Consider the following 9,263-nt stretch of genomic DNA (forward strand, 5'->3'; position numbering starts at 1 on the left):
AGGTTTGGCCAGGAGTAACCATCTCCAGATATCTGAAGGACTGTATAGCTTCTCAGGGAACTACCTAGACCAATGGGTGAAACTTAGTGGAGGGAAATTTAGTCTGAATAAAGAAATTATTCTTTATATGATAGTAGAGCTTAACTAGAGAGATAGTGAGCAGCCCATCATCAGGGGCAGCTGGGGTGCTTGGAAAAAAGCCTCGTTTTGGGGAGATTGGGCCATGCCACCTGCAAGGTCTTTTGACTCTCACTTTGATAAATTCAATTTGATTTAACCTTTATTGAGCACCCACTCTGTGCCCAACCTGGGCTAAATGCTGGGAATGAATAAGATACAATCTCAGCCCTTCAAAGGCTCATAGCGTAGTGTGGAAGACAGCTGGCATGGTTCTATTACTTGTTGACTCTTCTTACCCGTGGAGGCTCTTTCAGAGCTGAGGGTCCTGGGAGCACTGTAAAATGGAAAGGAACTGGCTACTGGGAGGAGTGGGTATGAGGAAGGGACCCCATCCTGTTGGCCTCTGAGCCAGTCATCCCCCAAAAGGTCTTTACTCCCTGTAGAATAGACACCTTCAGAGAAGGCTCTCTAGGGGCCCTCTGGCCAGTCCTTGGGCAAAAAGTAAAGAGCTTACCACCTTACCATGACTGCCACCCTGCTCTCTGCTTCTCTCAGATGATCCTCCCTTATTTGCACTAAGGGGATGCTCACTGTCCATAGAGCACATTCACTTTTTCCTTGGTGGTAACACTATGGAGCAAGAATCTTCATTCAGGGAGGGGCTGCAGGACTGCCTGTCTGGGCTTTTAACTCAGAATCCCACTTTCCCTTCCAGCATGTGCCAGAGACCAAGCTCCTAGGAATGGTCTAAAACCAGAAGGCCAGCTTCTTTAGGATTGCAAGTATGGCTCATCCTGGCTCCCTACTTGCCTCTACGTATTGGCCTCCATTGTAATCACTATCTTACAAGATCCCAAGTCTCAGAGTTGACAGTGATGGTGATGATGATGATTGATGATAATGACAATAAATAGCAGATTTGGCACCCAAGCTCTTATGTGCATTAATTCACTGAATTACCCAACTACGCCTCAGTCCCAGTTTCCTATCTCAGGACCTGCCTCTTCCTCATGATTAACACCTGGGATGACCTCTACCTCCACACCAGGGTCTCTGATTCTGTCTGTCTGTTAGAATCTCCCGGAGATCTTGTTCAAAATACACCTGCCTGGGCCCCAATCCTGTAGGCTCTGATCCTATTGCTTGGGACATTTGATTTTTTAAACCCCCAGGTAATTCTGGTATGTGCCCAAGGTTTAGTTTTCTGGTTCATTGGAGTCTGTGCTGTATGTTGATGATGCCCGGGGTCTGGTTCTTGAGCCAAGTAAGACTATTCCTGTGCCCTTCCTAGGGAGGAACTCAAGATGAGCTTGAATACAACAGGACCAGTGGAACCAGCTTGGATGAGGCCCCAGGCAAGGGACAGTGTGTGTGTGTGTGTGTGTGTGTGTGTGTGTGTATCTTGGGGAAGGAGTGGTTGGCAGAGGGGAAAGAGGGGAGAGGGCAATGCTTACAGATACCCAACTGGGAGTTGGTGGTGATGAGGAGTGGGAATTGGCCTGGCTCGGCAAGCAAGCCGGTAAACCTGGGGAGAAAATAGCATTTGGGGGCCACAGAATCCAGTGCCAAGATGGGTTCCTAGGACTATTCCCCAGAAGTGTCTAGCTGTGGGGGCAGGACAGTGGTGGTTCCAGGAGCAGGATCTCTCCTCCAGATTTCATAGAGGCCTTTCCTCCTTCACCTTATACCCCAACCCACCTGCCTTCCATTCTTCAAAACCATTGCAGATACCACCCATGATATTGTGATTTACAATAGAAAGTATATATCTGGTCTTTGTCCTGGTTCCTGGCACAGAGCTCCTAAATCCCTGGAAATTTCCTAAGCAATGAATGATAAAGGTGTCATGATAGTCATAAGAAATCCCTTTTAACCACATATGAGTTTATGAGGTGACTTTTGGAAAGCACCTAAGGATAGAGCTGGCTGCCAGAGGAACCAACCATGTGAATGGAAGTTTGGAACTTTCAGGCCCACCTCTGACCTCCAAGGATGTGAGAAAGACTGGAGACTGAGTTCATTACCAATGGCCAATTATTTAATCATGCCTATGTAATAAAACCTCTATAAAATCTCCAAAGGACGGGGTTCAGAGAGCTTCTGTGTTGAACACATGGAGGTGCTGGGAGAGTGGCCTGCTCAGAGAGAACATGGAACTCTAAGCCCCTTCCCACAAACCTTGCCCTATGCATCTCTTCCATCTGACTGTTCTTGAGTTATGTCCTTTTATAATAAACAGGTAATCTAGTGAGTAAACTAGTTTTCTAAATTCTGTGAAGCACTCTACCGAATTAATTGAACCTAAGAAAGGGGTTGTGGGAATCTCTGATTTATAGTCAGACAATTAGAAGTACAGGTAACAATCTGGACTTGTGGCTGGCATCTGAAGTGGGGCAGTCTTATGGGACTGAGCCTTTAGCCTTTGGGATCTGATGTTACCTCTGGGTAGGTAGTGTCAAAATTGAGCTAAATGCTTGGTTGTGCGGGCAAAAAAACACACATTGGAATTGGTATAAGAATCGTACCTCATTTTATGGAAGTCTTCCCTTCACTGCCTGCCCTGTCTGACTGATAGCTCCACTCAACACCAAATATGGCTCCCACAAGGTCAGTTTAGCCCATGGAGTTTGCACTGCTCTGTGGATGAACTGAAACTTGCATCAAATCTAGTATCCCCTAGAAGTTAGGCTGGTGCCATCCCCTTTCCCTGGACTCCTTCCTCTCCTACTGCTCTTAGGACATGGTCCTGCCTTGAGCACGTTTAGAATATACTTTCTGATGGTCTGGTTGCCAAACCTTAGTTTCTTCTCTAGCCTTCAGTTCTCCATGTGCTGAATAAGTGTGATCTTTTTCAGAACAACAAATATAAGATGCTAAATTCTCAAGTTGGCGTGGAATACTCAGTACACTCTGGGCCCAGGAGAAGTGTCACCTCATCCATCAAGTCACTCAGACCTTCCCACACAAGAGTAGCCATTCCCATTCCATGCTACCTTAGTGCTTTACATACAGCTTTGCTTTAGCTGGTGGCCAGCATGACACTGGCTGTTTTGGAATTTGAGACTCTTGGAGGATCTGAATTCTTTGAGAGCAGGGACTCTGAGTGAGACTATTACAGTATGGCACAGTGCCTGGCCCAGGGTGACCAAATGAATAAATAAATGCATAAGTGAATAAATGAACCCCTAAATTTATCAAGTCCATTCCCTTAACAATCTGCAAGCAGAGTGGGTAAGGTAAGGAGGATCAGAGAGAGGCTTCTATGGTATCCAGAGGAGCTCTGGCTGCCCAACTGTCTTAGTCCTGGACCCAGAGCCAAAGTAGGGCACCCCAGGGGGACCTTAGCCACTCAGGTGGGTCCTATCTCCAGGCCATCCAGTGTTTGGTCCTCTGCTCTGTTGAGGGTTGCATGGGGGGCAAGGAGCAAGGGTTGAGGTTTGAGTGGAAGGAGCCTAACTAGCAAAACCTTCTTCCTCAGCCCAGCTCAACTAGAGGCTAAGTGTGCCCTGGTCTACTGGTATCCTGGGGTGCAGGGCCAGGTAGCATGGAATGGGAACGGCTTCTCCAGCCCAGAGAGGCTGTGCCCGGGACTAATTGTCTTGCCCTCCTTCCACTGCTGGAGAAAGTCTTAGCTAATTTGCTAGAACGCTCTAGTTAAATGCCAATTAGGATGTTATGTCCACTGCTCTCTTCCAATATATTAATAATGTAGTTAGCATTTATTGCCTGTGCAAATTAAAAATTAACTTAAATGGACAGCCTGGAAAACTGAGGAAGTAACCGCTTAACCAATTTGCATCAAGATCTAAACACAGTCTAGGGTGCTGGGTTTGGCCTTCCAGTGAGAGGCCCAGCCGGCTGCCAACAGCTGCTGGCTTCACCTCCATTCCTAGTTCCATTTGCCCCAGGTTCTCCATCCTGCTCCAATCACAGGTGTTGAGGATGTGGCCTTGTCCCAGATGGGCAGGAGGGCTTTCTGCTAGGCAGCCATCTTGGCTTCCAGCATCTCTACCCCCTTTTCTCAAGGGTGTGTGGTGTAAATTTCAGTGAAAGGAGATGCTACTGGGAGTGGTTGGGAGGGGGCGGTCACTGGAGCCCCTGCTACTCCCATCCCAGGATGGATTTGTCCTGCATTCCAGCCTAAGAGATGGGAAACAGATGGTGCAGGAGTGAAGAGGGGGAGAGTTAACTAAATAACTAGGAGAACTCCGACCAGCCCCCTGGAGAGATGGGGTGCTGGGTCTCAGAGAGAGCTTGCAGGGGATGGGGCCTGACAATATCCTCCAAATAGAAGATGAAAGGATAAAGCTCCCCATCTCTTATCTGTCCCCAGGGATCTGTCTAAAACAACAGGTGTGATACTGCTTGTTTTCTTCTCTAAACACCACAGGAGGGGACTTGGTAGGAAGGAGCAGGACAGTGGAGACAGGGGGAGGGGGGTGAGAAAGGGAAACTGGAGAGGCTCTGAGTGGAAGCTCTGCAGCTCTGGGGCAGGAGGGGCCTAAACTCAGGAGAGAGGACTCCAGCCAGCACAGGGCCCTCCCTCTCCACTGTCAGCCCCCAGCCTCTTAGGATGTGCATCCTCAGAGGCTTCCCTGTCTGTGCCTGCAGAAGTTAAGCCCTCCCAATGCTGCTGTCCATTCTTCCTTCTTGTGTGGCAACCTGTAAATCATGGGTGAGGAATCAGGCTGGACCCTCACATTCTCCCTTGGGGCTCTTGCAAGATGGTGAGTTGGGGCTCCTGCAGGGGTTTACATCACCGTCCCAGAACTGTGGAATCTGGGCATGGCGTGGAGGCTCCCTTCCGTCCACTACAGTGCTGGCCACATCTCCAGCTTTGCCCTGTTCCCACCCCATGGCTGTGGAGAAGGAAAGGCATAGCACTCCAGGGAGATGAGACGAGTGGAACGATGCAACCAGCGTTGTTTTAAACACTTTATTTATAAAAAAGTACATTTTTTTCCCTCAGTACATATGTCAACCCATCAGTTTTTTTTTAACAAGTAAAAGAGGGTGATGCAAACACCCCCTGGATCAGGACCAGGAGAGTCTGCTGGGCCATCCCTGGGACCAACAACGAAACCAGTGACAAAGAAACTGAAGTAAAGTTTGTGCCTCATACTCAGAGGGGAAGGGTGGCAGCTTCTGCTGGATTTTGTTTCCATTTATACAAAAAACAAAACAAAAACAAAAAAACAAGAAGTATTTTTTTCAGTCGAAAGTCCCATTCCTCAGCACGAGTTGGAGGAGCAGTGCCAGTGGTGCAGGGGGTACTGTGGGCGGCGGCAGCAGCCAGGCTGCAGCAGCCCTCGCACGCAGCCTGGGCCCCCCGGGCCCTGAGCACACCTCCCTGTGGGTGTGTGCGGTGTGGGAGACCCACCTGCTGCTCACTAGAAGAGGGCGACTGTGGCGGTCAGACTTCCTGTCTGGCTCCCAGGAGGCCTGGGAGCTCTCCGTCCCAGGTGAGCTGCCCACACCTACCTAATCCCTGGTTGCTCTGCTTGGAGGATGGCAGAAAAATTATTGCACCAGTAACTTGGGCACATGGGAGGGGATTGGCAGAAGGAGCACATGCCCAGGAGACAGGGCTCCTGTGAGTCTCTCTTATGGCCTGAGCACTGGGAAATCGTTTCTCCTCAAGGGCTTTCAGCAGGCCCAGCCCATTCCTCTGCTGTGTCTGTGTGTCTGTGAGTGTGTGCCTGTGCTTGTGCTGGGGGGCCTGTGCTTCGGTCTGTGGGAGGTGTAAGTACCCCCCCACCCCTGTGTGCGCGTGTGCTGGGCCTGAGGTGGCTGCACTTGCATGCTTGTGTTCACTGATTCTGTGTTGTTTTCAGATACTTCTGATAAAAGGGACTCAGATGGTTCTGTTACACATTAGAACGCTATTAAAATCTTAAGGAAATAAGGGTATAGGTGGAGTAGGGGGTGGGTAAGGATGAGGAGGGCAACAAGAGGCAGGATGACACCAGGAGAAGTCTTGGCACAATGAATACCAAGTTTATTTCATTTCCAGCAAGGGCAGAAACTTAGCTCAGGCTGGTGTCATGGAAGAGAAGCAAAACATCTTCATCTTTCTGTTGGGTCAGACCTCCTCTTTGTCAGCTGGCTGTGTCTGTGGGCCCAGCAGCAGTGCCTACCTCCCCACAAACTTGGGGCACAGAAAACCCCATCTCACCAGGCCCAAGTGCCACCCCTTGCCTCATGCCCATTCTTGGCCTTGAGCAGCAGCTACCCTGTTGGGCATGTTGCTGCTGTGCTCCTGGCAAGGCAGGAACTCCCATGGGGCCCATGCATGTGGCATGAACACCACAATTTGTGCTTTGCTTGGGGGGAGGGTGTGGAGGTGTCTTAAGGGGGACTTCGTGCTTTGGCTGGGCCTGGGGACCTCCTAAGTACATCATAAACTGAGGACTAGGAGGTAGCAATGCAGGGTAAGGGAGACACGGAGGAGTCCTTTCAGTCTTGTGGTTTCAAGAGGACAGAGAATGCCTCTATTGGGCAGACCCCTCGGATTTCCTCCTGCCTGGGCGCAAAGGGACCAGGCAGATGGGTCAGAGTGGCATGAGGTGGGATGGGGCAGTGATGTAACATGGAAAAGGTTCTATGCCCTGGGGGGACACTAATACTGCTGGGAGAAGCAGCCCAGCTCCTCCATGCCCCTCTGCCCTATGGCTGGAAAGACCCCAGAATTTTCTCTCCCGACTCTACTCCATCCAGTACCCCCAATGCCAGGAGGGGAAAGCTGCCCCAGGGCTGGCATGGCTTCAGATTTCTGCTACGTGGCTACTGGGTGGCCTGGGCTGGGGCTAGGGCGGGGGGGCCAGGCAAGGGCAGCCCAGCTGGTGGGTTCAGGGTTGCCAGGGCAGAGATGGAGCTGGCTGGGAGTCCCATAGCAGCACCAGGGAGGGGAGGAATAGGGCAGAAGGCAGAGAACTCCCTTGAGAAGACTCTGGTGGGATAGGGTAGTGCCCATGGGGCACAGAGTGGTCTGCCCATTCCCCTCCACACTTGCCATCCTGTAGAGCCCCTGACACCCTGGGCTGAGTTAACTAGAAATCCTAATGGGCATAAAGCTGCCTCTCCCATCCCAGGGTCTTTCCCATCTAGAGTGCTGGGAGAGGGCGGGTGGGCAGATGGAGGAACTGAGGCACTTTGAACTGGAGTAACTGAGAGGGCTGGGAGGGGCCTTCCTCCACTGTAAAGATGGGAAGACCGAGTCTTGGGTGACTCAGAGGTAACCAGAGCCCTATTCAAGGGGGGATCTATACCTCATAGGGAAAGCTTCTCAATGTCTCCCTCATCCAGAATGGAGACCAGAGAGAGCTGAGCAGGGAATGGAGAGTGGCAAGCAGGATAGGCTGACTCAGGATCTCTGGCTCCCCCATGCCCCTTGCACTTCTGGCCTTTGTAGGCGAGGTGCCACCTGCACCCTTCAGAGTCTGTGACTGTATTTGCAGAGCTTTTACTACTACACCTCTAACTCCTGGAGACATATCTGTTCTGGGATCTCAGCCCTGACTCCCCAAAAGAATTCAGAGTTGCTAGTACTTGATGGAAAAGGAGAAATATGAGAAACTTCTATGTTGTAAGAAGCAGTTTAGGGCCGGCCCGAGATCCTAGGGGGCCTGGTCTCAGCTCTCCTGGAAGATTCTGAAGGCTGCCCCACTGTCAGATGGAAGGGGAAGAGTGGAGCATGATGGGGCAGGCCTCGGGCACTGTCCAGCCTGGGTAAGGCATGTGACCCCAGGGAGCATGCAGGGGCACATACGATCGGAATGTGTGTGTGTGTGCATGTGGGTATGTGTCTGTGTCGGTCAAGGTGTGTGAGAAGTGTGGGCCAGAGTCCACCTGGTGTCCCACTCTGTGGAGAGCAGATAGGAGTAAAGAGGAGAGCCATGCCAGAGCTGGGCCAGCTTCACTCTGCAGGCCAATGGCGAGAAAAAATGTAAAAACAACTCGCCAGGAAAACACATTGCCCAAGGCCCCAGGTGGGACCTCAACTTGATTCAGTTAACAAACTAGATAACCTTGGGTGCTCTGGAGAAGCCACAACCCACCCCCTATCTCTTGGGTATGACTGCTGTCTAGGCCAGGGTCCAAACTCCCGGCTGTGTCAGCTCATGTGGGGGGTGTTAGATTCCCTCTTCCTGGGAAAAGAGGAGCAGCATCTGGGGGTGGGATGGGGCTTCCTCTCATGGAAGCCCTTCAGCATCCCACCCCCAATGGAGAGAATACAAACAAATTCCAGTGTTGGGGGGTAGAGGAGGGCTGGCTCTCCAAACCCTGGAGGGATGCCCAGGTACACAAGACGAGGACGGGGCTCCCTGCACAGAGGGCAGGCAGCTGTGGCTGGGGAGGAGAGGTACAGCAACACCAAAGCCACAGTGAACACGACACCATGGGTAGGATTGGAGACAGGGAGGAAATCAAAACAAAGCCAGGTCACATCTGCCCTGGGCTCCCAGGCTCCCTGGGAGCCTGAGGCTGGCTTTGGGCAGCTGGGTGAGTCTCTGTGAGCTCCTGGAGGATTGCGTGGTCCGGGGTGGGCAGGGGGCGTGCGGGTGGAGGTTGGGGAGAAGGGGAGCACACAGAGGCTCTGGAGAGGGAACTACACGTACCATTCCTTCTTGGAAATGAAAGACCCGTCGTTCTGAGAAACCATGTTCTCAGCCAAGTCCAGCTGCTCAGGGTCATACTGGTAGCCCAGAGTCCGGTCTCCGTAGCTGTCCTGACAGGCTTCTGCTTCATCCACCGTGAAATAGGGCCGCTTGGCATCCTCATCATATTTGGAGTGGGGGCCGCCCACCTTGCGCTCAGCCCCTCCACGACTCTCCTCCTCTTCTTCCTCCTCATAGCTGCTTCCTCCTAGTGGGCCAGCCTTCTTCTCATCGTCTGAGTCATCAGGGTACTGCAGGTTCTGGGCCATGGGTGGGTGATGCTGGGGGATTCCCGCCTTGCTGTAGCCGTTGCCGTACACGTGCTTCTTGGTGCTGTAGTCACCCTTAAAGGTGTGACGTCGCCGGCGCAGGGCCATCACAATCCCGCCAACCACGATCAGCACCAGCAGGACACTGCCCACCACGCCCCCAATGATGGCCGTGGGCACCGGCCCAGCGCGCCGCCCATGTTGGGGAGGAGATGGG

The 9,263-nt window shown here is 52.0% G+C and overlaps 1 protein-coding gene across 1 annotated transcript in view; it reads right to left on the reverse strand.

The window, feature by feature from the left end:
- Positions 1 to 5,050: 5,050 nt before the first annotated feature.
- The window catches only part of NECTIN1 (nectin cell adhesion molecule 1), a 66,713-nt gene continuing 62,500 nt past the window's right edge, over positions 5,051 to 9,263 (reverse strand). Inside the window, exon 7 of the mRNA XM_006912619.3 lies at positions 5,051 to 9,263. This exon is cut by the window's right edge and continues 6 nt beyond it. Coding sequence (XP_006912681.1) covers positions 8,729 to 9,263 — 535 coding nt within the window. The 3' untranslated portion in view covers positions 5,051 to 8,728.

This window comes from Pteropus alecto, unplaced genomic scaffold, assembly GCF_000325575.1.
Source record: "Pteropus alecto unplaced genomic scaffold, ASM32557v1 scaffold215, whole genome shotgun sequence".
In the NCBI taxonomy this organism is placed as follows: Eukaryota; Metazoa; Chordata; class Mammalia; order Chiroptera; family Pteropodidae; genus Pteropus; species Pteropus alecto.